Source organism: Pseudochaenichthys georgianus, chromosome 8 (assembly GCF_902827115.2).
Source record: "Pseudochaenichthys georgianus chromosome 8, fPseGeo1.2, whole genome shotgun sequence".
Classification (NCBI taxonomy): Eukaryota; Metazoa; Chordata; class Actinopteri; order Perciformes; family Channichthyidae; genus Pseudochaenichthys; species Pseudochaenichthys georgianus.
In genome coordinates, this window is record NC_047510.2 from 12074930 (window position 1) to 12099648 (window position 24719).

A 24719-nucleotide genomic window follows, 5' to 3' on the forward strand; every position below is an offset into this window, starting at 1 on the left:
TATAAGCATGTTAGCATTGTCACCTTAGACTTAGAGCAAAAATACAAAAAACTGTATACATGAATACAATTGAAAGGCAGCTAATGAGGAAATGACCACAACTGTGTGTGTGTTTTAGAAATCATAACACCATTAGCCACATCTGAGCTAGCCCTCCTGACCAGCTCTGTACCTCAGGTGTTCTCCAATTGAAGTCGCTTTAAAAAAACAAGATATTGTAAATTAGTTGGCTATGGAGGTGTAACTTTGCTTACCTTTGGAACGCAGCCAGGCTAACTGATATCTACTGTTTTTAGTCAATTGTACTTCTCAATCAAACGATTATCTAGAAAATGTCAATCAGTGTTACTCAAAACCCAAGATGATGTCCTCCAAGTCCAGAGATATTCAGTTTACTAACTGACATCAATTTCACTGAATCATTTTCTTGGACAATGAACATAGTTTAGTTGTGTGGAAGCTTGTGTTACCATGCAACACGGCTTTTAGCAATTTAATCTAATTTCCTTACATTACATATACATTGTATAATATAACTAAACTGAGCTTAACTATTATTAAAGATGTATGAGTTAAAATGGAAAAAACTTGGTTAAAGCAATGTTGTGCCAGGAAACACATTAACTATTTGTTTTAGTTGTGATATTCAACCAAATGCATGTTTGTGTGTATATATATATATATATATATATATATATATAGCACTGACAAATTAAAATCTTGAAGTAATATGTGTTTTTATGTATCACAATCCAGAGAAATGCAAGTGGTAGCCAACAGCGTGGGTCTTTGCTGGTGCTGTGTGAGAAGAAAATGGCTCATTGTGAGAAGGGTATGCTGATGTGACCCCGGCTACAGCCAGACATGCAAGTGTGAAATCCAGTTGAAAGGTAAGCAGCTGATAAAGCTATACAACAAAGGTGACATTATCTCTCCCCCTCTGTCCAAAACATCTTGTCATCCATCTCTCTTCTCCATACGTTTGCATTCACGTCCTCTTTCTCAACTTCTGCAGATAGATTTAATAAAATGTAACTTTGTCATGCAGTTCATTGAAAAGCCTTCAGGGCTGAAACGTGTTATGTCTAAGAAACACATTTTGATTTGACACTACTTACCTTATGCTTTTCTTTTATTCCGTTTTTAATGTGTCTACTGAGCAATTAGGTGCACATCACTAATCCCTGTTGGGTATGTTACCATAGCAACGATCCGATTGTGCAGACAATCATCTGGTCCTTGTTTCCTCCAATAGGGTCGCACGGCTGAATCTGCAATATAAAGTAAAGATGCTCATCTTTCAGCAACAGACTAGTAAGAATCAGAAACAGGTTCATGAGTATGAGAAAGTGTTGCAGAGTGGCAGGCAGGGGACTGCGCCCCGTCATGGCGGACCACAGAAACAAGATCCGACGAGCCACACAGCAGGAGAGGAAGGTGAGAGCATCTACCATTTTGAAATTAAACTCCTCTTATTGTTCAGTGAAAGAGTTTGGCGGAACAAGACAGTGACATTAAACAAGCAACGCCTTTGCATTCAGGCTTTGAACGCAAAAAGAGACCAAGTGTAACAAAAGGGAAGTGTCACTTTAAATGAAATGCACGGTTGCATGAATGCTAACAGACAGACAGACTGCTTATAAAGATATAAATGTAGTCTGAACCTTCTCAGGTTCAAATTTAGTTTCACTTGGTGGGATAAAAGAAATCCAGTTGATCTTTGCTTGGAAATAATGTCATTATTACGTTTCACAACACATAATCTATTGTTAATGAAAAAACACATTTTAAAGTAGTTGGATACAGTTGTGGCCTCATCAAAGAGACCTCCAAATCTCATCAATCAGAACATCTGAGGAAAGGATGCGTTCAGGGACAATCATGGGGAGCTTTGAGACCAGGCTTGTTGAAATCAAAGGCCTGAGAGCTGAGATATTTTTTTTTACAGGCTATCTGTATCCTTCAGAGAAAAAATAAATGTGGTCAGTTAATTCGCGGCTTGGAAAAGGACAACAGCCAATGCAGCATGTTCAAGCTGCCCCCCTACTGGGCGGCCCATGAGCCTGTCGATGTGGTGGTTTGATGTTGGATGGAAAATAAGAACCCCCCACAACAAACAGAGAGGGCTGGAACAGAGAAAGAGAGGGTAGAAAGGGAAGAACCATCGACAGATGGACTCTGTTGTGATTAAAGATGGCGGCAGCCTTTACTGCAGACTACGAAGGACTATACTCGATCCATAAAAAAGCGGTGGGAGTTGTCTGCGATTCAACACAACAGAACCAAGAACCTCACAGTAAGGTAAACCAGCAGGTATGATGTCTGCTTTTGAATCTCTGAGGATGAAAACTATGGTTACCAGCAACTTTCCATTGTGTTGTGTATCGCTCTATTATGTCTGTTATCGTTGCTCCTCTCAGTGCCATACTGGTTTTGTTGTGTCCTCCCTTTCATCAAAACCGAAGCAAATCATTTGATTTGACCAGTGAATGTGCATCCCATGACCAGAGTCCCGAAGAGCCCGATAGACTAAAGGCTTAAATTAATTTTCATTTTTTCCAAGCCTGACAGTGCACTTTCACCATTTGGTACATGGTTACGGATGTATGTCTTTGTCATTATATCACCATAGGAAATATGTTCCTTCTTTAATATGATTGTTTTCTTCTTGTGGGAATATGGTGGTTTGTGAGCTTTAATATCCATCAAAATAAACTCAAGTCTGAAAATTGCTCAATCGTCTGTGCCTAATCCACTCCAAGGCTTGTTAGTCATGATATATTCAGCCAGGACAAAGGACATCAGCAGGACTCCAGAATACATTTTCTGATGGTCTTTTGAAATGACGCTTTTAGTTCAGAACTTAACACAGACATTGAATAAATGTAATATGATATTTTTTTTGTATTAACACCCTGTCTTCAATAATAACTCAGTCTATCACATTAACGGTTTTGAGTGTCTGAATAACTAAAAGCCCTGTGTATGTTAACCATTTTTAATTTAGAGCGTTTTTTTTAACATGTCTTGTCTTGTTGTTACGTTTGTTCTTCTCAACTTTTATTTATATTTTTTTAATATAGCCAGTTTTATAAAGTAAACATCTCTATTGTTTGCACTTCATTTATACGTCTTAATGGGCTTTTGTTCATCAGAGAGTCCTCAACAGAGAGAGATAAGCCTTTCAGCCAAGGCCTCTACTAGGGAGTGTAAATCCACACTGACAGGTGGAACAAAAGAATGAAAGGACTGAGTGGGAAACATTAAGTTGTTCTCTAGTAACACTTAACTGCAGAAGGATGTATGACAATTCAACAAATATTTGAAAACTTGAAAATAACCCCTAATAAGAAACTGAGATCTTTCACACCTTGCTTTAAAACTATTATATTAATAACCTTTTTGCAAAGGTACACCATTTGCTTTTTTCTTCAATTCAAATAAATGTCACTGATCAGTCAACACAAAAAATAATGAGTCTCTTATTCAAGGCCTTCAAGAACTAGATGTATTTATCTATTCTGACACAAAATACTTATTTTACATAAGCCTAGCTGATTTCATAAATAACCAGATCTGGAGCGGAGAATCGCCTTCTATTACATTACATTGCATTTAGCTGACACTTTTATCCAAAGCGACTTACAATAAGTACATTCGACCAGGAAGACACAACCTTGAAGAAAACAGAATCATATAAGTACATCAGGTTTCATAGAGCCAACACATTTCAAGTGCTAGCACATTTCTATTGTTCCTCTGTCTGCGGAGCAGCTCCACAGGGCCAGTTGCTTCAGGGCTTCGTGTTTGTAGTTGCTGAGAAAGGGAAGAGCATTTTTCTTTCCAGACATTTCTAGTTGTTCGAGGGATTCACTTTACTAACCTTCTGGTCACACGACTTACTGGAATCTGTGGTGCAGTTTTCTGTAAAACATGTTTGTGAAGTAGGTTGCCAGTATAAGTCAAAATGCCCTGTAATATTGTATGGGGATAGCAGGGGTTAAAAGTCTTAGTGGTGCAAATACAGCTTACCGGATGGATTAATGCACTGTGAATACATGAATTGTTGATAATAACAATTGTAATATAAGGCTGAATGCTCAAAGCTGTCTGTAATGAAATTATGATTTTATGATAATCCTGTTAGGTTAGTGATGATGAATGTATGCAGCGTTTGAAAGGTTAATTTTTAAGAGTTGAGGGTTTCATTTTTTACTATTGATCCTATTTTGAAATAGTGGTTTGAGTTGACTCGATTCCAAATGAAATGACTTGAGTCTACATCTCTGCTACATACTTCCAAACAGGGAATATAGCAGCTCCACAATATCATTAGTTTGAATCCACTTGTGACCTGTAGCATACCTTTGTTCATCCTTCAAATAAATCAAAAGTTATTATATGTTTTCTATGGTCCAGTTTTAAAACAAACTGGGTGATGCTATGAGTTGAAGGTCAGAGTCCATCAGAGTTCAGTAGATACTCAGAAGTCCACAGGGGAAGACAATAATACAAAACCAACATCATTTCATGATAACCCATATTTCTTCACTTTACTTATTTCCATCACTAAATATTTAACCTTGAGCGTTTGAGTGTGAGAAGTCTCATTTCAGAAACTGCTTTTGATTAGGTTTGACTGATGGGTAGAGATAACAAGTAGGAACTGATCAGAAAACCCACATTAGCTGTCTGCAGCCTAAGATGGACTAAAGTGTTACTTTTCCTTGATTATCTTCACATACAGCCCTCCCTCTGATGATGCAAGGCTCTTACCCCTGTTGCTGACGTTTGAAAAAGCCCTGTATCATGTAATTTTGCTCTGAGGATATTTGATGGGTTCTGATGCCTGAAGTAATGGGGTATCTCAAAGCTCTAAACTGTGACAAGTGGGACTATATGTGTTATGTCTTACCAGATGTTATGTCTACAGCAACAGTGTCACATGCTCTTGGATATGATGAAAAAGGATACAGCGTAATCAAAACGTTTTTACAAGTACATCATTATGTTCAACAAGCCCCTCTTGAGAGTTAGCAGTGGAAAGTGTTAGCATCAAAATAATTATAAAGAACTAAAAGTAAAGGTTCTTTTCACAATATTTTTGTATTACATTTATTTGTACATCACTTTCATGTTTCAGTAAAATAGGAACTTGTTTTTCCTAATATTCTTTTTAATTTTTTCTACTATTTCAACAATTAGACATGTTATACATCCGCAAAACAAACACAATTAGTAGAAGCGGGATTATTCTCTCTTGTAGCTTGTGGATTTACCCCAACAAGTCAATTAATAAAGTAATATAAATAAAGTTTTATTTTAAGTAAATCTGTCATAAGTGGTATTGCCTCTATGTAATAGAATGATAAAGTAGAAGCCAAATTGTAGTGCTTTTTTAATGGTAACTATCCCCCACTGGAGCTTGCCTTATCTTACTGGCATCATGAGAGAACGATGAATTAACATGGAAGCATATATCGAAGTATATATCTGTACATGTCTTACCCATTGTAATAATCATACATTAGTTCCTTCTGCTGTGTATGAAGCAGGCCTAACACATATCTCTTCCTCTCTTCAGGAACAAATGGATGGTAAAGATAAACTGTCATGGCGACGTTCTGCTTTGGCCAGGCCTTCTTCTGTCAAGGTGATGAGAGGGAAGCTGCCATTACTGCAGCCCTGTGTGTTAAAACATAATGCTATGGAATCCTCAGTAAATGGATGTACTGCTGGAGGATGTCTGAGGAAGACAATCAAACTCAAGGTAAAACGTGTTTTATCTGTAAATTAACATTTGCATGGGATATATTTAAGATGGCCATCATGTCTTCTTTGAAAAGACTGGAAAGCTTTTTTAAGGCAGAAGCAGTCTAGGTTCTTTGTGAGAACCTTGAAATGCTTGAAAACAATAATAGTAGATTGTCAGAGAAAATAATCGATACTATGAAAGTAGAATGGAGTGTTTGAGTATCAGGATGCTTAAATTGTTGCTGCCCAAAATCAATTTTGCCTGGAGGAATCTGAAGTGTGTTGGCTCTTTTTCATGTTTTTTTCATGGCATAAATATTGTACGCACTGTGTACGCTGCACACTTTTCCTTTCTGTTTGAGCAGGCATTTCAGGTGATAAGATGAGACAGGGTGTGAAATATATATATGCCTGCTGCATGGTTTGATGTAATTACATCATCAAATGCGTTTATGTTTTTATGGTTTCCCATCAGCCTTTCATCTTAGACTCAGTAAAACAGTGTGGCTGCTGAAAGATTTCCTGGAATGAAAGCCTTTATTGCTGCGTTTGGTCTATCATGTAGTCTTTGCACTGTAAAGTCACACGGTAATGACAGGATTAAGCGTGTCAAACAGTGCTGTAATATGTGGTAAATGTTCTGTTAAGGAGCATTGCATGTCTTTTTCAAAGTATTAGCAGTAGTTGTTACAATGTACATATAAAGGCACAATATTTAAGTCGTTTTGTGTGCCTGCGTTGTTGTTGTAATACCACGGTGTTAAACGGAAGACACATGTAACTGCTTGATTTGGTTTTCAGTCATTGGCGTATTGGATTTGTAATATTTAGTTTCTTTAGTTTAGTTATTTAGTAATTAACATAAACAAACCAACAACATCCTCACATATTATTTGCAAAGCTTTTGGTAATATTGAACTGGGATACATATGATTCAAATAGAGGGAAATTATTGTTACATTGCGTGCATCATAACTGTTTAAAGGTCATGCAAGGTCACTGCAATGTGTCTACATTGTAAACCTGACATGAAATCCACTGATTGCATATTGTTGAAGAAGAATTGTTACTATGCCTGTGTTCAGTTTGTGGTAGTTAGATTAGGTAGTTGAACATTTTCCTTTAGGTGTTAAAGTAAAAATAATGTCCCTATGTTTACCGCTGTCAGCTGTACTAGTAAAACTTCTAGGCGTAAAATGTAACGACAAAGTCCACCTGAATACACCACCAAGCAGTAAAGTTATATCATGACATTGATTTAACTGAACAACAAATCTGACCCAGTGAAGTCACCTGGTGCAGGTTTCATTAAAACCTGCAAACAAACACGTTCTACTTTTAAAACTGTAATGCAACACTCAGATGTGTAATGGGCAAATAAAGGACCTTTTTTAAAGAGGCACTTGACTGATTTGATAAATTAGGCTCAGTTTACCTGTCAAAGTGCCTGTTAATACTTCCCCATTGTTTTATCTTAAGGAGAACAAATAACTGATCCTATCATGTTTTCAGTTTTAACCACACTAGGGATTTAAAATCAAGAAAAGGCACTCTCCAGCAATTTAGTTTTTTCATTCCATAAACTTTGTACACCTGCAGGACAACATATATGCAGCCGATGCAGAGTTGTCTTGCAGGTGCACCAGAATGAAAAACAAAATTGCTGTGCCCTTTTTAATGTGGGTGCATTTTTATTTATAACGTACAAACAAAACAGGCTCTAAAAACACTTCCGTATTGAATTCTTACAATGGTAATATAATTCATATATTCAATGTATGGATTTTCCTCCTACCCCAATAGAGGTTTGAATAAAAAACATAGTTACTGTAGGATAACTAATTTTATGAATTGTAGCCACATTTCAGTAAGCCAAAGAGATAGAAAGGGAATTCTATAAGCTCATTTTCAAGATATTCATTGTAATTCTTATGAGACAGAAAAAAAAGCAGTGTAGCACATGTAGCAAACTAAACAGTGGTAATGTGTGTAGTGAACGGGCGAGGCGCTGTGCATCATCTGCGGTGAGCCTCCGCTCCGCACAGACACTGAGAGACAGTCATGGAGAGGCGGACAGCGGACTGTTTTCTTTGTTATTTTTAAAGTCTTGCGACTCTCGACCATGTCACTGTTGGCGGGGACGTGTGCCGGTCCAAATGTCCGATGCACCCGAAAGCAGCAAGAAGATTTTCACCGGTGAAGTATATGTCACTTTTTTCCTCCCGAGCTCAGAGATTGGGATTGCGGTGTAGTCGGGAGATATGTGCAATCGCTTTGCTGCTTGTAAATCTGTTCGGGGATCGGTGTGGGGTTCCCTCTGTCCTCTGACGTTACGGGAAATGTTTGCGGTCGCCCTGTTGTTCGTTTAGTTTAGCGACTGTTAGCGGACACAGTACAGATATTAATAGGTGAATAGTGTGACAAAGTTGTGCACTTGTCAGTCGGCTGCTGAAAGGCCTGGCACTGTGTATGTATGTATGTGTGTGTGTGTGTGTGTGTGTACGGAGTTTGTTTCTGGCTCCCCTCCCCCACTCGCCGCTGCTGTTCTGCTCATTCTGGAAAGGCCAAGACATGAATGTGATGAGAGGCTCACTTCAAAAAAGGAACAAACGGATACAGTTGCAGAAAAAAGGGACATGTATTAGACTCTGCTGATATCACGCAGACATTGTCCTGTGAGGCCACACACACGTCACACCTGTGACCGCAGAACCGTTCATTTCAATATCAATGCGCTAACCGAACATAACTGGCGCGGATGTATCATTACACACAGGTAGCGAGATGACTGCTAGGTTAACCGGCATATTATTAGCATTCATAAACCATGCATCCTTATTTTCAAACAGCCCGTGTTTTTCTGTGGTTATCATTTATTAGTGCAGAACACCTGGCCTTAAACACAGTGCACGTGCTGCCCACACTTCAGGATTGTGCAGAGAAAAGGCACTGTTGGCCAGTGTTGTCTTTACTGTCTTTGTTTAATCAGGAAAATGATTTGTAGCTGTATTGGAAAAGACAAGAGAGTGGGTGTGCCCTAAAGGGTACGTGAAGGCAACCATTAAAACAATATTTATTTTTGAAATCCCAGCTAGTGTAAACCCAGCTGTCAGCATTCTTTTTTTAATACTGAGATGCTAAATCTTATTTTTTCACAATTTTCTTTTTAATCCCAAAACCCATTACAGCAAGTGCACAGAGCTATACATAGGATTTGAGCCATTGCTGGACACCATGATTTTGTCCTGCTCTCAGCTTTCAATAAATATTGGCTTCTGCGCAAATGTGTGAATTTAAACAGCTAGAGAACATTGGCTCTTTTTTCCCCCCTACATTGTGGCTACACTGGGGAATTGGCACTTAAAATGGTTTCTGACACTGTATATGGGTAGATTAATGATGAGCTGAATGTACAGTGTTTAGAGGTGGAGATATACACATGACTATGCGTTGCTTAGCAAGAGATATACACACAACTATTCGTTGCTTAGCAAGAAAGCTCAGGGAAAACACATGAGGACAATGACATGTCCTTGAAGGAGACATTCAACCCTTAAAATCTTAAGCTATTTTGCAGAGGGCCCAGGCAGGGGAATGAAGAGAGAATACGATACAAGGATCAATAAAGTATAATTTGCAGCACTGCTCATATCAGCTAATAGAAGAGAGACTTCTTCATTATTGAGTTCATACTGTAAATCTCAGAGGAAGTAACTGCAGTAGCTATGTAAAGTAATGCTATGCTTGTGCATATACATCAGAGGATATTACTGCACACTACCACTACACCATATTCACACTGCTGCCGAGTAGATTTGCTGCCTCCAGGGCCAGGCGGCACTGAAGCCACGACTCTGGGCTTGGATTACCACAACACTCCCACATAACTCAGAATGTGACTCAGTGCGGCACAATTATAGACCATCAAACCACTTTCTAGACTATCAAACCACAGTATAAACCAAATGATTGTAAGCTTTCAATGTCTGCTTAAGCTTGCAGATGTTATGCAGAATTTGCTGATACAGATTGAGTGCAGGAAAAGTTTTTTCTTTGTATTTTTGTGCTGAAATGTGTTTTTGTGACGGTTGTTCTATTGTATTGATTACCTTATCAAATGTTGGTTCACTGTATTCCTTAGATGTGACTTGCTCTATCGAAATCAGATTGACGCGAAAACACATTTTGAGTTTTATACACTGTTGGAAAGAGGAGATTCCTAGCTTTCTAATGATATCAGGATTGTTTTTTATACTCCAAATATTAAGCAAAATATGTCACATTATTGGAGTGTAAACAGCTGATATTATAAGCATACTGTGCATAATGCATAGCAATACAAGGTAAACCAGTTCATAATCTTTGTACTGCATTAGTGGTTTGCATTAGATTGTCTCACATTTACAAATCTGCAGGAAGTGCATTCATTTTAATGGTCAGCTGCAAACTGAGTTTATCATGAAAATCTGATAAAAATGCGAACCATGCAATATTCACTTAGAGGTACTAATCCTCTTTAAACCAGGCGTATGGCGAATATGGGACATGTAGATTGACCTTTTGTTACCTTATCAATTTATACTGAAGAGAGTGCTTTATCATTAATCTGAGAACGAGTTTTAAAATATCTTCTTGTAGTACCATTCTGTGAAGGCTAGCACTACTCTACCTTTAAGTGATGTGCTGAAGCTGTGTCTCATTATTTATTTCCCCCCTTGCAGGAGTTTCTTTGCAGTGGAATAAGTAGAGGTCTGGATCGAATCGTTGTGCAGTGTGGGCTCTACGGGGACGTGGTTTATGGATGCTGGGACTATGAGCATAAGCGACAACAGGAACTACTTAGCAGACCTGGGAGGCAGCTTCACTGAGGATGCTCCTAGACCTCCAGTTCCAGGGGAAGAAGGTGAGCTGGTGTGCAGTGATGGGCGCCAGTACAGCAACTTCGGGTTCTCCTCCAAGAACGAGAGCCTCAAATGTGAGTCGTCTGTGGCTACACCCAGGCGCCCCGACTTGGACCTTGGTTATGAGCCGGAGGGAAGTGCCTCCCCTACTCCGCCTTACTTAAAGTGGGCCGAATCTCTGCACTCCCTCCTGGATGACCAAGATGGCATCCACCTGTTCAGGACGTTCCTCAAGCAGGAGGAGTGTGCAGACGTGTTGGACTTCTGGTTTGCATGCAGTGGCTTCCGCAAACTCGAAGCCAATGAGGGTAACGAGGAAAAGAAAGTCAAGTTGGCAAAAGCCATCTATAAGAAATACATCCTGGACAACAATGGGATTGTTTCCCGACAGATTAAACCGGCCACCAAGTCCTTCATCAAAGACTGCGTCATGAAACTTCACGTTGACCCTGCAATGTTCGACCAGGCTCAGACTGAGATACAGACTATGATGGAGGACAACACATATCCCTTGTTTCTGAAGTCTGACATATATTTGGAAAATACGCGGACAGGTGGAGAGAGCCCTAAGCTGTTCAGCGATCACAGCTCTCTTTCTGGGAACGGAAAGGGATTGTCGGGTTATTTACCGACTTTAAACGAAGACGAGGAGTGGAGATGTGACCAGGAGCCAGAGGAGCAGCCCGAGTGTGACCTCACACCGAGCAACCGGCTTACCCAGAAGCTGCTGATGGAGACAGTCCCGCAGCGTGTTGCCAACAGCAGCAGATTCCAGGACAGTCACGAGTACAGGTAAATCCTCCCAGCTATCTAAAAAAGAAACTTCACCTCTAACTGCAAAGCTTTACTCTCTGCAAACTGCTGAATTAGAAATAAACCTGAAACCCCACAGTACCATGAACGCCGCTTGAAGTCTGAGATGAAAACAGTGTGAGTGTAGCACCAGAGACAGCTCAGATGAGAGGAAGAAGGTGCATTCGGAGGAAATGTCAGAGGCGGTGGAAGTTAACTTGTTGTTCGAAGTTTGAAGTAGTGTTCTTGGTTTTTCTTGTGCAGGTACTGGGGGATTCGTGTTTTCCCATCGGACAGGGTTGTGTAGGAAAAAGAGTTCAGAATCTCCTATGTTTAAAGAAGAGCCTTCCGAAAGCACTTACCCTGAAAACTGATTTGTTTCTCTTTTAATAACTTAAGTATTATGTTTCACTATTTAATATATAGAGGTCTTAAACTTGTTTTCTAATGCCATAGCCATTCATATTGATTTGGTAGCTATTATAATATAGTATTAACTCGGATGACAATCTTGTTAAACAAATAAAAAAAGGAAGACATTGCAACAGGGACTGCTGTAGTTAAATAGTTAAATATTGGATACACCCTATTTCTGACAATATACATTTACATGACTATGAACATTTGCTTCATATTGAATTACTTTAAAATCAATGTGCTCCTTAAAGGTGGAAATGTGTTATATTTCATACACTATCAGAATCAATATATACAAAAGTAATGTTTTTTTCTCCAAATCGAGTTAAAGCCCTCAACTTAACTCAACCTACCAATACCAGCAGATGGTCTAGAAACTTGGATTGCAAGTGACTTTGTGTGCTTCAGTGCAATGTGTTATGTCCGTATGTGTATAACAGCGGGATTGAAATAATGTTCTCTCTGATTTAAAATGCTTCTCACTCTCTCAACGTGAGAGGTCAAAGTCGATTCTCCCAGATGTCACAACCTTGGCTATGCAGTATCTGCTAATGGTCGGTCGATTCTGAGAAACGCTTATTCGGTTTCAAGCATTTAGACACACGTGGACAGAGTTAAAGAGGGCTGTACTAGGATTACAGTCATTGATCAATTGTTTTAAATGCGGCAGTATGAATGCAGAGGTTACAGCTGTTAACAGAATGACCGCCTGCTATTCAGTTAGATTTTTCTCTCGATGACCGACTTTTCTGCCTTTTTGCGTTCATTTGTGATTCTTGCAGATCCAGTTAGTCATTTGTTTAACCTAATGCTGGTGCTTTGCATAATTACAACATTACATGTTACTTGTTAGACGCTTTTATCCAAAGTGGCTTACATACTCAAGAGCAATTTGGGGTGAAGTGTCTTGCCCAGCGACACAACGACATGCTGACTGCAGTGGGGTTTGAACCTGTGCTCCCCTGATCCCAACACCAAGGCTCTATCCAATGCGCCACACGCCTCCCCATAATGTTGCACTTTTGCTGACTGTTGCATCATAATGGATTATTTATAGTTGTTATATATATATATATATATATATATAATTGTAATTGTTGGCATGAATATACCCTTATTTCAACTTAAGTTACACCTTGCACATACACCAGTTATGACCATTTCTACTATTGCATGGGACAGTTAAGAACAAAAAAATGCTTTATGTAATGTAAATGTTTAACGTTTGAAGCCTTATCACAGCAGACCATTAGCATTTCACAGCAGGAAATTCACAGGTGTATACATTTAAAGATGGTAAAAATACCTTTAGCTGCTTCAGTTTTAGAGTACTGAAGGATGACTCACAGCCATATAGTTATGACACTTGAATATTTAACTTGGTCATCATTATTGTTATCAGTCATCCACTGATTTGACTACTAACACTAATCTCACATGGACACTCTGGTCCAGTTAAAGGTTTGTTAAAATAACTTGACTTCTCCTTCAACCATGTTAACTCAAATGAAATATGTGAAACTATGTGCAAATCTTTTGACAACAGCCTTGCAGGAAAGCAGACGGCCAACCGAAATCCCCCCAAAGGAATTAATCAGGTGTTGTGACCCCCCCAAAACCGCACGTCTAATGACAGCCCATCTGGCAGAAATCTGGCCCAATTCTAAAATTAGTTTGGGCGACCAATTCGTGTCTAAAACCGGTCTTAATCCGTACTGTTTCTTCCGGGCTTAATTCACAGCAGCCGGTAGAATGACACAGATTGACCCTAAACGTCTCTGACTAATCTGAATGCTTGTTGTGATCCTCCCATATAAGAACATTTCATCATGTTAAACAAATGAGTGGCTAAGCATTAGCTACAAACATGTGCAAATGAAAGTGGAACAACCAAGGATCTTAATGAAAACACAAGTATCTGCTTGCTACTACAATTGTGCTAATATCCCAGCTGATTAAAGCTTAAAGCTTATTGTGTGACAAGGTTACATCTTCAACTGAGGATTAAGGCCAATTGCAATTAAAAAAACAAAACATCAAAACAACATGTTGCAAACTAAACTCAAAAGGGGGATTTAAGATCCTTATATGTGTTCTGCTATAGTATAGTTTACAATAATGTTGTCCCTCAAATTGAAAATATTCCCTTATTTGACCTCTACTCCTGCAGCACCAGTGTTATGAGGACAGGAATTCAGATCAGCTGACAGAAATACAATACCTTCCAGATAAGACACTTCAGTGTGACTGAAACACTGAACACAATGCATACAAAACAAATCTGACCAGTTAAATCTGAACTGAAATCAGTCCTGCCGTTATCTTAGAAGCTGTGGAATTCTGCTTTCTTTTCGTGATGCTCTTCACTTTTGGCATGCTGCTTCCTTGGCTTATATCTGCACAACGCAAGAAGAACCAACTGCTTGTTTGCGTTTGATTTTTTTTCTTTCTTTGAAAACATAACCAAAGGCCATTTTCGCTTGAGATCACTGTTTGCTTGAAATGTCCTCCAAAATATAAGAGAAAGCTACAGTTTTAATTAGAGCGTAACCCACAGTTATTGTGTGTATTTTCACATCATTATTTCAGCTATCAAACATTTGGCTGGAATTACAGAAAGGCACACTTCATTTTTTTAAAAGCCTTTCAGCAGTTTTTCTTTTTGAAGCTACATTTTCCATCAGTTGTGTCTGATCTCTTCTGAGACGGGCAAAACAAAAGACATTAAATAGTCTTTCAGATCAGCTTTTAGAATTCAAACGAGAGAGAGAGAGAGAGATACATTCATTGATGTTTGGGGAGGTTTTTGAAATCTGTACAGCTCCGTTTTTTTCTCGTTCCAAGTCATTTGTAAACTTCAAAAGCAATAATTCATCCAGTTTGTCATTTAATGAAAGTTGTTGCTTCCTTATTAAATAATCTTTTGAGGGTCCTAACAATCTGCACGCCTGCCTGATAGAACAATATGGATGACCACTTATGGTACTGGTCCTTTAGCAATAATAATACATAATACATTTTCTTTTGTATGACATTTATTTGCCCTTTAGGCACATTGTTTATTTGATTTCAATGAGAAGCAGGCTCTGCGGAGAGAGACGGAAAGGAATGGCATGTGGAAGTTTTCATTACACATAGAGGGCAACTGAGGACACTGCTGCCATTGTCTTTAAAAAATGCATATATAAAAACAAGTTTAACAAAACACAGCTACCTTGTCTTTAGATTAAATTCTCTTTATGCAAGTTAATACATACAAATATGTCAAGGCTCTTGTTAGGATGGAAAACTAGGTATTTTAATTTTTTCTTATATTGCTATTTCATTATTTTTTTTAATGGAATTAATACAAATATAAAACTACTTAATTGTTTTTAATGACCTAGCACCAGTACATGCTCTACTAACTTGGCTAACAGCGGACCGCTTTATTGTATTTAATGTCTCCTCTTAGGATATTATGCAGCAATAAGGATTAATAAACAACACAATCATTTTAGAACAAACATCCAGCACTGAACCATTTTTCAAGGGACTGTCCTGTGATTTTATATGATGACGGAAACTGTGCTCCACTGTTTTCATTTATTTGTTATGCAAACTAAATCTTCCCCAGATGGAAAGGACAACTGTGAGCGGTGTTGCAGCTTCAGATCAATTCTGCTCAATAAATCATCTCATCTGTCTTTCATCAGATGACAGATTGGATTAGTTTGCTTCTCTCCCTTGTCAGTTCCTTTCATTCCTCCTCATCAGAAACGTTTCCACATACAATCACAACTTAAAACTCATTTTCTGTAGAGTGCACTTTTTATTTGTCCCGGCTCTTTACCAACCTGGCTCTGTAATTATTCGCTGTTGCTGAACGCGGATGCTAATGAAAATCAGTCGGTCACAAAGGTTTCATTTTGAACTCTGGGAGCTGCTGCATTCCAAACAGGGAGAAAAGCTTCAGGGAATTCCAATTTGAATAAAAAGAGATAATGTCTAACATCTTTAATTCATGTGTACAACGCCCTGCTAGAAATGTGTTCAGCAAAGTCAATGAGTGAGAAGTGAGAAGGTTGACAAATGAAGCTTGAATGCTATATCTATAGTAGACGCTCTTCAAGGTTGTGCATCCAAATAAGACTCGCAGTCATACACCAGCGTTCAATACTCTATATTGTATGGAATTTGGTGTACTCACAGAGGCCGTGGAAATAATATGAAATGAGTTGTTGGCTAGCAAACAACCGGTAGACCTATACCGTTCTTTCTCTGGCTGTAGGTTTTTTACAGAATACATTTTGAAAAGCACAGATGTTACTAATAACAGTAATGACGGCTCGCCTCCATTGAGTGAGAGTTACAGTGAGCCAGCATACTCAATAGCAGGACTCTGTAATCATAGCAGCTAAATGGAATTCAGCCGTCATTAATTTCATTATTTACACCGGTGCTTTTTCATACTGTGACAAGTCAGAATGTCGTCCATAAATAAGGCCTGTTATGCCAGAAGCAATAACAAAAGAGAGAGGAGGAGCAGGAAGTGGCCGAATCTGAAAGGCTGACTAATTGCAGGCAATGAGGAATAAGAAGCTGAGCAATGAGGTTATGTTAAATGGTTAGCTGGTGTTGCTAATAACAACGATACGAGTCTCGTGTTGATATTTGTTGATAATATATATGTTGTTTTGAGGTCTAAAATGTTAATGCCATTACAAAATTGAGATTTTAATTGTTTAAAAAGTTTCACATCACAAGCAATAATCTTTTAATAGTGACATCACTATGTAACACTCGCGTTCCTATTGGCTAATGCTCCCACCAGTGTTTCCGCCAGGGGCGGGGCGTCTTGCCGTCATTTGACGCCCTTATTCACCTCGGAACGCCCTGTTCGGAACTGTTTTTTCTTTTCAGCCCCCGTTTTGTTCACACCGCCCAGAGCCCGACTGGTGCTGCCGCTGCTGCGTCATGATGTCACCGTTTACGTCGCTGATTTTCGCCCCAACTGCATTACGGCGCTCACCACCACAACAACAACAACAACAACGGGGGACTGTGTCGGGTCAATGATCGTGTTGCTTTTAAACATACGAAGCCAGATTAAATTAAATAACGACTTCTCCAACCTTATACTTTTCTCCAGAGTGCCGTGGTTCATTGTTTATTAATGTGTTTCAGCGGAGTTTACCGACCGCTGCAGTGCTGGCTGCTCTTCCACAGGAGTTTATTCTCCCGTTAGCTCCGGGTTAGCTCACACGGCAGCGGCCGCTGTAAAGTATTCACTGTCTGACTGTCACACAAGCAGCTGATACATATCCCCAGTTCCCCTTAAGTGAATGTGTTTCAGTATGAATTGACGCTGTTTGGCGTCACAACGCTGTTATTAAAGTTTCTCTGGTATAAAATGGTTGATGTTAGCATAGCAACCAAAGCTAAACTGACTACCTTGACTACTTGTTGTTGCTATCCTATTGTGGCATAAGCCGTTTTCTACTGGCACATTTTACCGGCGTATTTTTCATTATGATTCTACTTGTGATAGTCGGACATTACAACCTGTGCAGCCCATGTATTGATTCCATCCGATAGCTGCTATAATACAAAACGTCTACCTGCTCTCCACAATGATCAATAACGGCGAACGGATGGTCAAAGTAAGGTACAAATAAACAGAATCACACGAAGCCTGGTTAGTGTTGCCTGACTTTATAAAGTGTGTTATTTTTGTATAAGTGTGTGGTTGCGTTCTAGTCACTTTGCTCAGCACTACAGCTTGTTACAACTTTTATTTGCCGTAATCCCCTTTAACTGTTAGCTCAGGTTAATCTCGCCCCCCTCCGACGTAAGTGTGACGTATGCGGTTCTTGCTTCTAGACCGACAATATTTTGGTACTTGAAACGAACCGGATTCCGGAGCTTAGAGGCGGCTCCGCTGCGGTGTGAACAGGAAAAAGCGGTGCTTTTCAGACTCTAGCTCCGAACCGTCCCTGGAACCGCGTTGGTGTGAAAGCCCCATATGTGGTTGACCAATCACAACAGAGCTGGCCAGCTTACCAATCAGTGCAGACTGGGCTCTGGTTTCAGACAGAGGGTGAACAAAGGTGCTGCAGCACAGGCAGTATGAGAAAGAAATACTGATAAAATACCTTTTTGAACATTAAAGCATATAAACATGTCACAGTAGAGGCACACAATACAAATATCAACCTAAAATTGAGAACAATAGGGCCCCTTTAAAAAAGCAATACCCTATGTTCTTAATTTAGACTTTATGAAATTATGATCCATCTCTACTTTTGTCTCAGCATTTCCTGTATTTTCTTTTTTGTCTAGGCCTGCACCATTTCGTGAGCCTGTCAACCCGTACTATGTGAACACTGGTTATGCCATGGCTCCTGCCACCAGCGCCATCGACAGCGAGCAGCAGAGTATGTCCAGCGACGCAGACACTACTTCCCTCACCGACAGCAGTCTGTACGTATTTTCTCATGTCACACACACATTGCATGCTTACAGTGGTTAAATGCTACGAATAGCTGCATTACTGGCTGTAGTACGAGTTGTATTACCAAAAATAATATTATACTGAGTTTTCCCAGTTGTTATTAAAAAAGAAGACGTGTTATAAGTTAGCATTTCTCAAAGACAGAAATAAGGGTGTAGTCTTTCTGCATTTTTTTAAACTGTGCTAACCTTAATGATTGAAGCAGCTACGTATGCCCCATCTGCTCGTTATCTGAACCAGTAGAAGCTTAGAATCAATCATTAATGCTAAAGAGCAAACCTTAAAACGGACTCCTAGCTGATGTAAAATCATTCATGTGTACAGAAATGAAACTACTAACCTACTGACCTCTTTTGCAAATAAAAGACACAAACCAGTTTTAAATGTTTCTTAAAAAAACAACTTCTTTAAAGTCATAGTCTTTAAATTGTGTCCTTTTCCAGCACCCAATGTTTTGTACCATATGGGATCCTTTCTAGCAGGACAACTTGTATTTCAGTTGAGCGTGCAGACCAGGCATGTGCTGCAGTAAGAAGATTTTAGAAATCATATTTTCTAGGTTCAGAGATGGCACGAGGGGATTATGAGAAACTTCAAAGCTTGCACAACTGGACAAAAATTGTGTTTGAAGCTAAATGGATTAGGCAGTTATCAGCTAATTGGTCCAGAGCTTCCAGCACAGTGTAGTGTGAAACCCAGCATGACCAAACCCCACATGGACTTACAGCCTGATGGAAGTGTTAACATGTCACTGTAATCAGCCGGACCACTTGTGGTGCACAATACGCCTGTGAGAAAGCCCGTCCCGCTGCGCTGATTATCAAGAATTACAAGGTGTTTTAGTAGGGTAAAAAAATGCAGAATAAAAAAGCCTTCAACTTCAAAGCTGCCTGTGTTGTTTATTCATGAGGATGTTTTATGAAAATGTCTTTGTTGTTAATTCCAGAGATGGGGTTCCACCCTACAGATACCGCAAACAGCATCGCCGGGAGATGCACGAAAGCGCCAAAGCAAATGGGCGAGTGCCACTACCTCATATCCCAGTGAGTTATTCATGGCTTCTCTCACTTTCTGCCTCTACACCTCTCTTATTTTTCTCGCCTGCACCATCGGAGACGTGCATATTTGAGCTGTGCAGTGTCACAGGGCGTGTGATGGAGTGTAAGAATAGCTGATGGTGAAAGAGAAAGCTGTCTAAATGTAGCTTGATGCTCTCCTAAGCTGTGAGTGCTGAAGCCTAGCAGACATGAATCCTCCCCTGTGACAGCCTGATGCCTCCCTCTGCAGCTTACCCTGTCTCTTGGTAGGAAAACCCTGGCCCTAATTAGGCCTTGGAGTAAAGAGTCAAATTAAAAACTCCACACGTAGCGTCCTATTAGGATGCATGAATTGACTGTGTAGTAGAGCACAAATCCCCAAAGCATAACTCGCACGTTTCCCTGCCCCAACAAATTAATCATGACATCCCTTCATCAGCAATAAGAGAAATGACAGGGCTTGTAGGTATCTTTTTAAATGTCACTGCAAGCCTTTTCTTTGTTTAAACTGGCTCCAAACTAGGAGCTTTGCATTTTTATGACTGCAGTGCAAATACTCACGTTATTAGCTAGGAAACAAATGTCCCTCATCCCTTCATTAAGGAGAGATTAGTGTCATTTAAACTGAAACTTGCTATTCTTCCTAGTTTATTTTCCTATGTTAGAATATTAAATAAAACAATTTTTTTTTAGTGCCGACTATGAAATCTTTTTGCCATGCTCAATGAATGTATATTATGTTCTTTACGCTTGCAAGGTGATTTCTCTATTGATGGGAAGTGAAGCTTCAACCTCTATTTCAGACACACCGAGGCATCGATCAATTTGTTCAGCATACATTCTCCGTAATGTTGAAAAACTCCCAAAACAATCACTATGACAAAATGGTTGTGGGTTCATTGAAGTTGTTGTAAATGTAGCATTTATTTTCCACATTAATATGTATTGAGTATTGCTGCATTTTGATTGTTTTTACAAAATATTGGAAACAGAAAACAAAACAAGGAAGGAAAAACCACATGTCTGTCTTTAAGGGCGGTTCGTATAACGGCCCCTACACACGGCGGCGTGCGCTGACTCAACGCTTCTGTCCATTCACTTTGAATGGGGTGAGGTCACATTTCGCCGAACTGCATTGTGGGAGCAAAGCGTAGCTTCTCTCGCGGTGCTCGCTGCAAAAGTAGAGCAATGTTCTACTTTTGACGCTTCGACTGAGGCGTCAGCCAATCAAATCCCGCTTATGCAAATCTGACAGTAGAAGCGCTAGCCAATCAAACCGCGTGTATGCTGGGAGAGCCATACCGCAGTTCATTTCCTCATATGCCAAAAAATGGAGGAGAAAATAATCGTAGCGGTAGGGAATCACCCGGTGCTTGATCAGTCCCTCTTCACCTACCAGGATACAAACCGGAGGAGCCAGGCATGGGGGGAGGTGGCAGAGACAGTGGGTGAAACTGGTAGGTTTTCGCCTGTTTGGGGAGTTTATATCCAGTGTACTTCGTTTGAATGGACAGCTAGCAGGCATAGACAGTATTTAGCCTGCATGGAATGTTGCGTAAAATAGCACCATAGACATTAATGTCATAAATGTTCATCATATAAAGTGTGACATGTAAAACCTTTTATGCAATTGACAGGAGAGATTCATGTGATTGGTTGTTGCTCTCGTAAACTACCCAAGCTCAAGACACACCCACTGCCAAGCAGCAACGCACGCCGCCGTGTGTAGGGGCCGTAAGGGTGTATACACATACAGCATTTTGAAATGTATGTATGGGTTAATCCATATGCATTTTCGATAAAAAGATCATCTATTTTATTCCATTCATTAACAAAATCATAAAGGTAAAAATGTGCCATAGTGTTTATCTCTAACCATGCATTCTGATATCTATTTCATGTTATAGCCTTTTTAATAATACATTATCTAAGCGTAATATCTATGATTATCAGACACATCATTATTTATAATCAAGGTACATAATGTTGCATCCCTTATTCCAAAATACTTTAAATTTTGACTTTCCTAAAATGAGTGTAATTTATGACGTGTGCCCCTTCTGATCTTAACACTCGACACTGTTTACTTAAATGTTTCAACTCTTTCATCTGAGTTGAGTAAAGGGTCAGGGATGGGAAAAGCCCAGATGGTGTTGACAGAAATGCAGCAGTGACAGAGGAGAGTGCTTTTACAGTTTGACCTTTTTTTTTTCCCCCAGCGCACTAACCGGATTCCAAAGGATATCCACGTGGAGCCGGAAAGGTTTGCTGCAGAGCTGATCAGCAGGCTGGAGGGCGTCCTGAGGGAGAGAGAGGCTCAGGAGAAGCTGGAGGAGCGGCTGAAGAGAGTACGACTGGTATGTTCACTTCATGTTATATACTGTTTAAAGCACACGCAGAACCATTGTTATATTACTTTGGTTTAACAAGAGTTATGAGAGCCCTGTGTGTACCTAAATTACCTCTAAAATAATACAACTGAGGCAGTGCAGGAAGAAAAAGGAACACGTGTTTGATCTGACCTTGAATCACCTTCAGGTCGAATGGGGCCATGTTGGCTACTGATGACAACTAATAATATTGTTGGCCAGATTAAAATGAAAAGTCGGGTTCCCTTACCCAACTATTTCTTATTGGATTTATCAGATGATCATTTTCTAGATTTGATGTTAATAGAATGGACAAAACTAGTGCGGGGAATCTCTATTCTTCAGAATCAGGTTTTATGCCAGGTATGTTTACACATACAAGAAATGTGCTTAGTTGTGTCTGTCCAATACACAAGTGACCTGCTCTATCATTTTCTGTCACATCGACCCTGAAACACATTCTGAGTTTGATGCACTGTTGGAAAGATGAGATTCTTAGCTTTCTAATGATATCATTATTGTTTTTGTCCTCCAAATATTAAGCAAAATACGTCGCTTTACATAATGAATGTCACCGAACCATGATTTTGAGAAAAAGGCCTTCAAAGTTTATTCGGTATTTATTCAAATGAACCATAAAGCTGTTTGCACAAAAACAAACACACCACACACACACACACACACACACACACACACACACACACACACACACACACACACACACACACACACACACACACACACACACACACACACACACACACACACACACACACACACACACACACACACACACACACACACACACACACACACACACTATACTGTTCTCTCTATGTCACTTTCATACATCAATACATGGAACAAGGGCACTCGCATACACATGCACGCCGTACCAACGTGCACGCTCATCAATTTAACATGTATTTTGGTCATGTTTGAGCACATGCTTATGCGCACACATCTATTCCCATGTACATGGCCATGTGCACACCCAGACCCGTACTCGAGTGCACGCCCGTACTCACGTGCATGCCCGTACTCACGTGCACACTCGTACTCACGTGCACACCCATACCCACGTGCACACTCATCGATATACAATTTTTATCGAAAACAGAGTTGGAATAAATAAATACTTGAATGAACTGATTGCATGTTAACCTATAACAACATTAGAATAATTTGGCACAAAAGTTAATTTAGAGAAAGAAGCTGCATGTGAACAACAAGCAACAGAACAGATAAATATACTACACAATATAAAAATAGCAAACAAGCAACAGAGTAGCTAACAGTACTTAAAACCAATTTGAAATATATATTTACAGTATTTACAGAAGAATGACATGTGATGTATTATGCACTCTCACTCATTAAGGACGAGGTGTTAAGGGTTTGGGGCAGGTGATGTCTTTGGTTTCCTCAGTACAGAACTCTCTGATCTTCTCAAAAAGATACCACTGCCGTTTTTCATCAAGCCCAGGGGGGTCAGTTCAGTGGGACGTGCCTCCTGGTCAGTAAAGCACCCTGTTCGTAGCAGCATGAAGGACTCTTCTTCTTTACCCTCAAACTCCTTGGCGTAGACCACTCCAGGCTCGGCACTGGTGAAGCGTAGGTGATGGTACCTCTTGATACCTGGAAGCGGTCTGAAGCTGGGGGAAAGGACGTTGTGCCAGTCGTCTGTTTTGACGAAGGTCTCCCCTGACTCATTGCCAACCAGCTGGGGGATGTTGACTCCAGTGACGGTACTGGAAAAACAGCCTGGCTGATGTCCTTCAGGCAGGACACTGGTGTGCGGCGGAACGGCTGCTTAAACAGGCCAAAGCACCAGTCAGGTGTGGCCAGCAATAAGAAAGTTGAGGGAGATATCTTCATGGAGTCCCACCATGCACCGCCAAGCAAGGTACCAGAGGAGGTATCTGTTTTTGTTCTGACCGGAGCAGTTGTCACAGTGCAGGTGAACATTTTTCTCCCCAAGCCCATACTGGGAGAAGAAGTGGTGGAGGTAGGCAATGACAGCATTGGAACCCTTGCTGCTGCAATGAGCCTCATCTATGAGGTAGTTTACCTGCTGAGGAACACCTTCACAGCAGACACCAAACAGTCCACACTTCCTGGGAACCATAAAGTAAATGGGCCCGGGCTGGAGAGGGTCACTGGGGTAGTGGACCTGTAACACCAGACCAACAGATGAATTAACTAATGAGTGATCTATACTCTAATTCTAAAAATGTGTGAATATACATATCGATACATTCCAAACATTCTGGATTATCACCGCATTCATCACATGCATACACCTCACCTGCTGTGCATAGTCAAAGCTGTAGTGGATGGTGATGTCTCTGCTACAGGGTTGGTTGGGTCCTAATTTGACACCCAGCTCTCTAGCTGTTTCTTTGCAGCTGGCGACCATCTCCTGGTAAGCCTGACGCTCCACCCCCACGGTGCGGAGGTGTTCTTCCTGCTTCCTGAGCTTCGCTGACTTGACACAGTCGGGAAGGTTGGAGCTGCGGTAGATGGCAATGTTGTTTTTCTGACAGAACCAACATAGGTCTGTCATCGGCCTCCCAATAATGACACTGGGAGTCAGCTGCTTCCACAGCTTCCTAAATGTGCTGTTGCCAGCAGCACGGTGACCTGGAAAGGTGATTAAAGACAAAGATAGCATTGTTAGATTACTCATCATTAGTTTTCCATTGAGGCTTCCACGTGTAAAAAAACAAGATTAAGATATGAGAAAATACCCACCCTTCTCCTGCATCTGGACCTTGTATTTCCGCCACACAGAGGACTTGGTCTCAGTTGTTGGTAGAACACTGATGTCCGTCCTCTTAAACCCTGGAATCCGTCCAGGAAGTGGCATGGCAAAGACATCTGCGAAGTTGGTAATGAACTGTACAATTCGCTGGATGTCTTCAAAGGACAACACCCTTTTGGTCACCACGTCTCA

The 24719-nt window shown here is 40.2% G+C and overlaps 1 protein-coding gene across 6 annotated transcripts in view; it reads left to right on the plus strand.

Moving 5' to 3' along the window:
• axin1 (axin 1) overlaps positions 1-24719 on the plus strand; it is a 39111-nt gene that overhangs the window by 1618 nt on the left and 12774 nt on the right. For 2 of the 6 annotated variants that reach the window (XM_034089740.2, XM_071203979.1), the window contains exons 1-5: positions 7761-7950; positions 10476-11447; positions 18186-18326; positions 19304-19400; positions 21614-21751. In XM_034089740.2, coding sequence (XP_033945631.1) covers positions 10552-11447; positions 18186-18326; positions 19304-19400; positions 21614-21751 — 1272 coding nt within the window. In that variant the 5' untranslated portion in view covers positions 7761-7950; positions 10476-10551. Of the gene's footprint in view, positions 1-756; positions 891-1255; positions 1438-2008; positions 2314-5584; positions 5771-7760; positions 7956-10475; positions 11448-18185; positions 18327-19303; positions 19401-21613; positions 21752-24719 lie in introns of those variants that run through there. The other 4 variants (XM_034089742.2, XM_034089743.2, XM_034089741.2 and 1 more) reach the window with 4 other exon arrangements.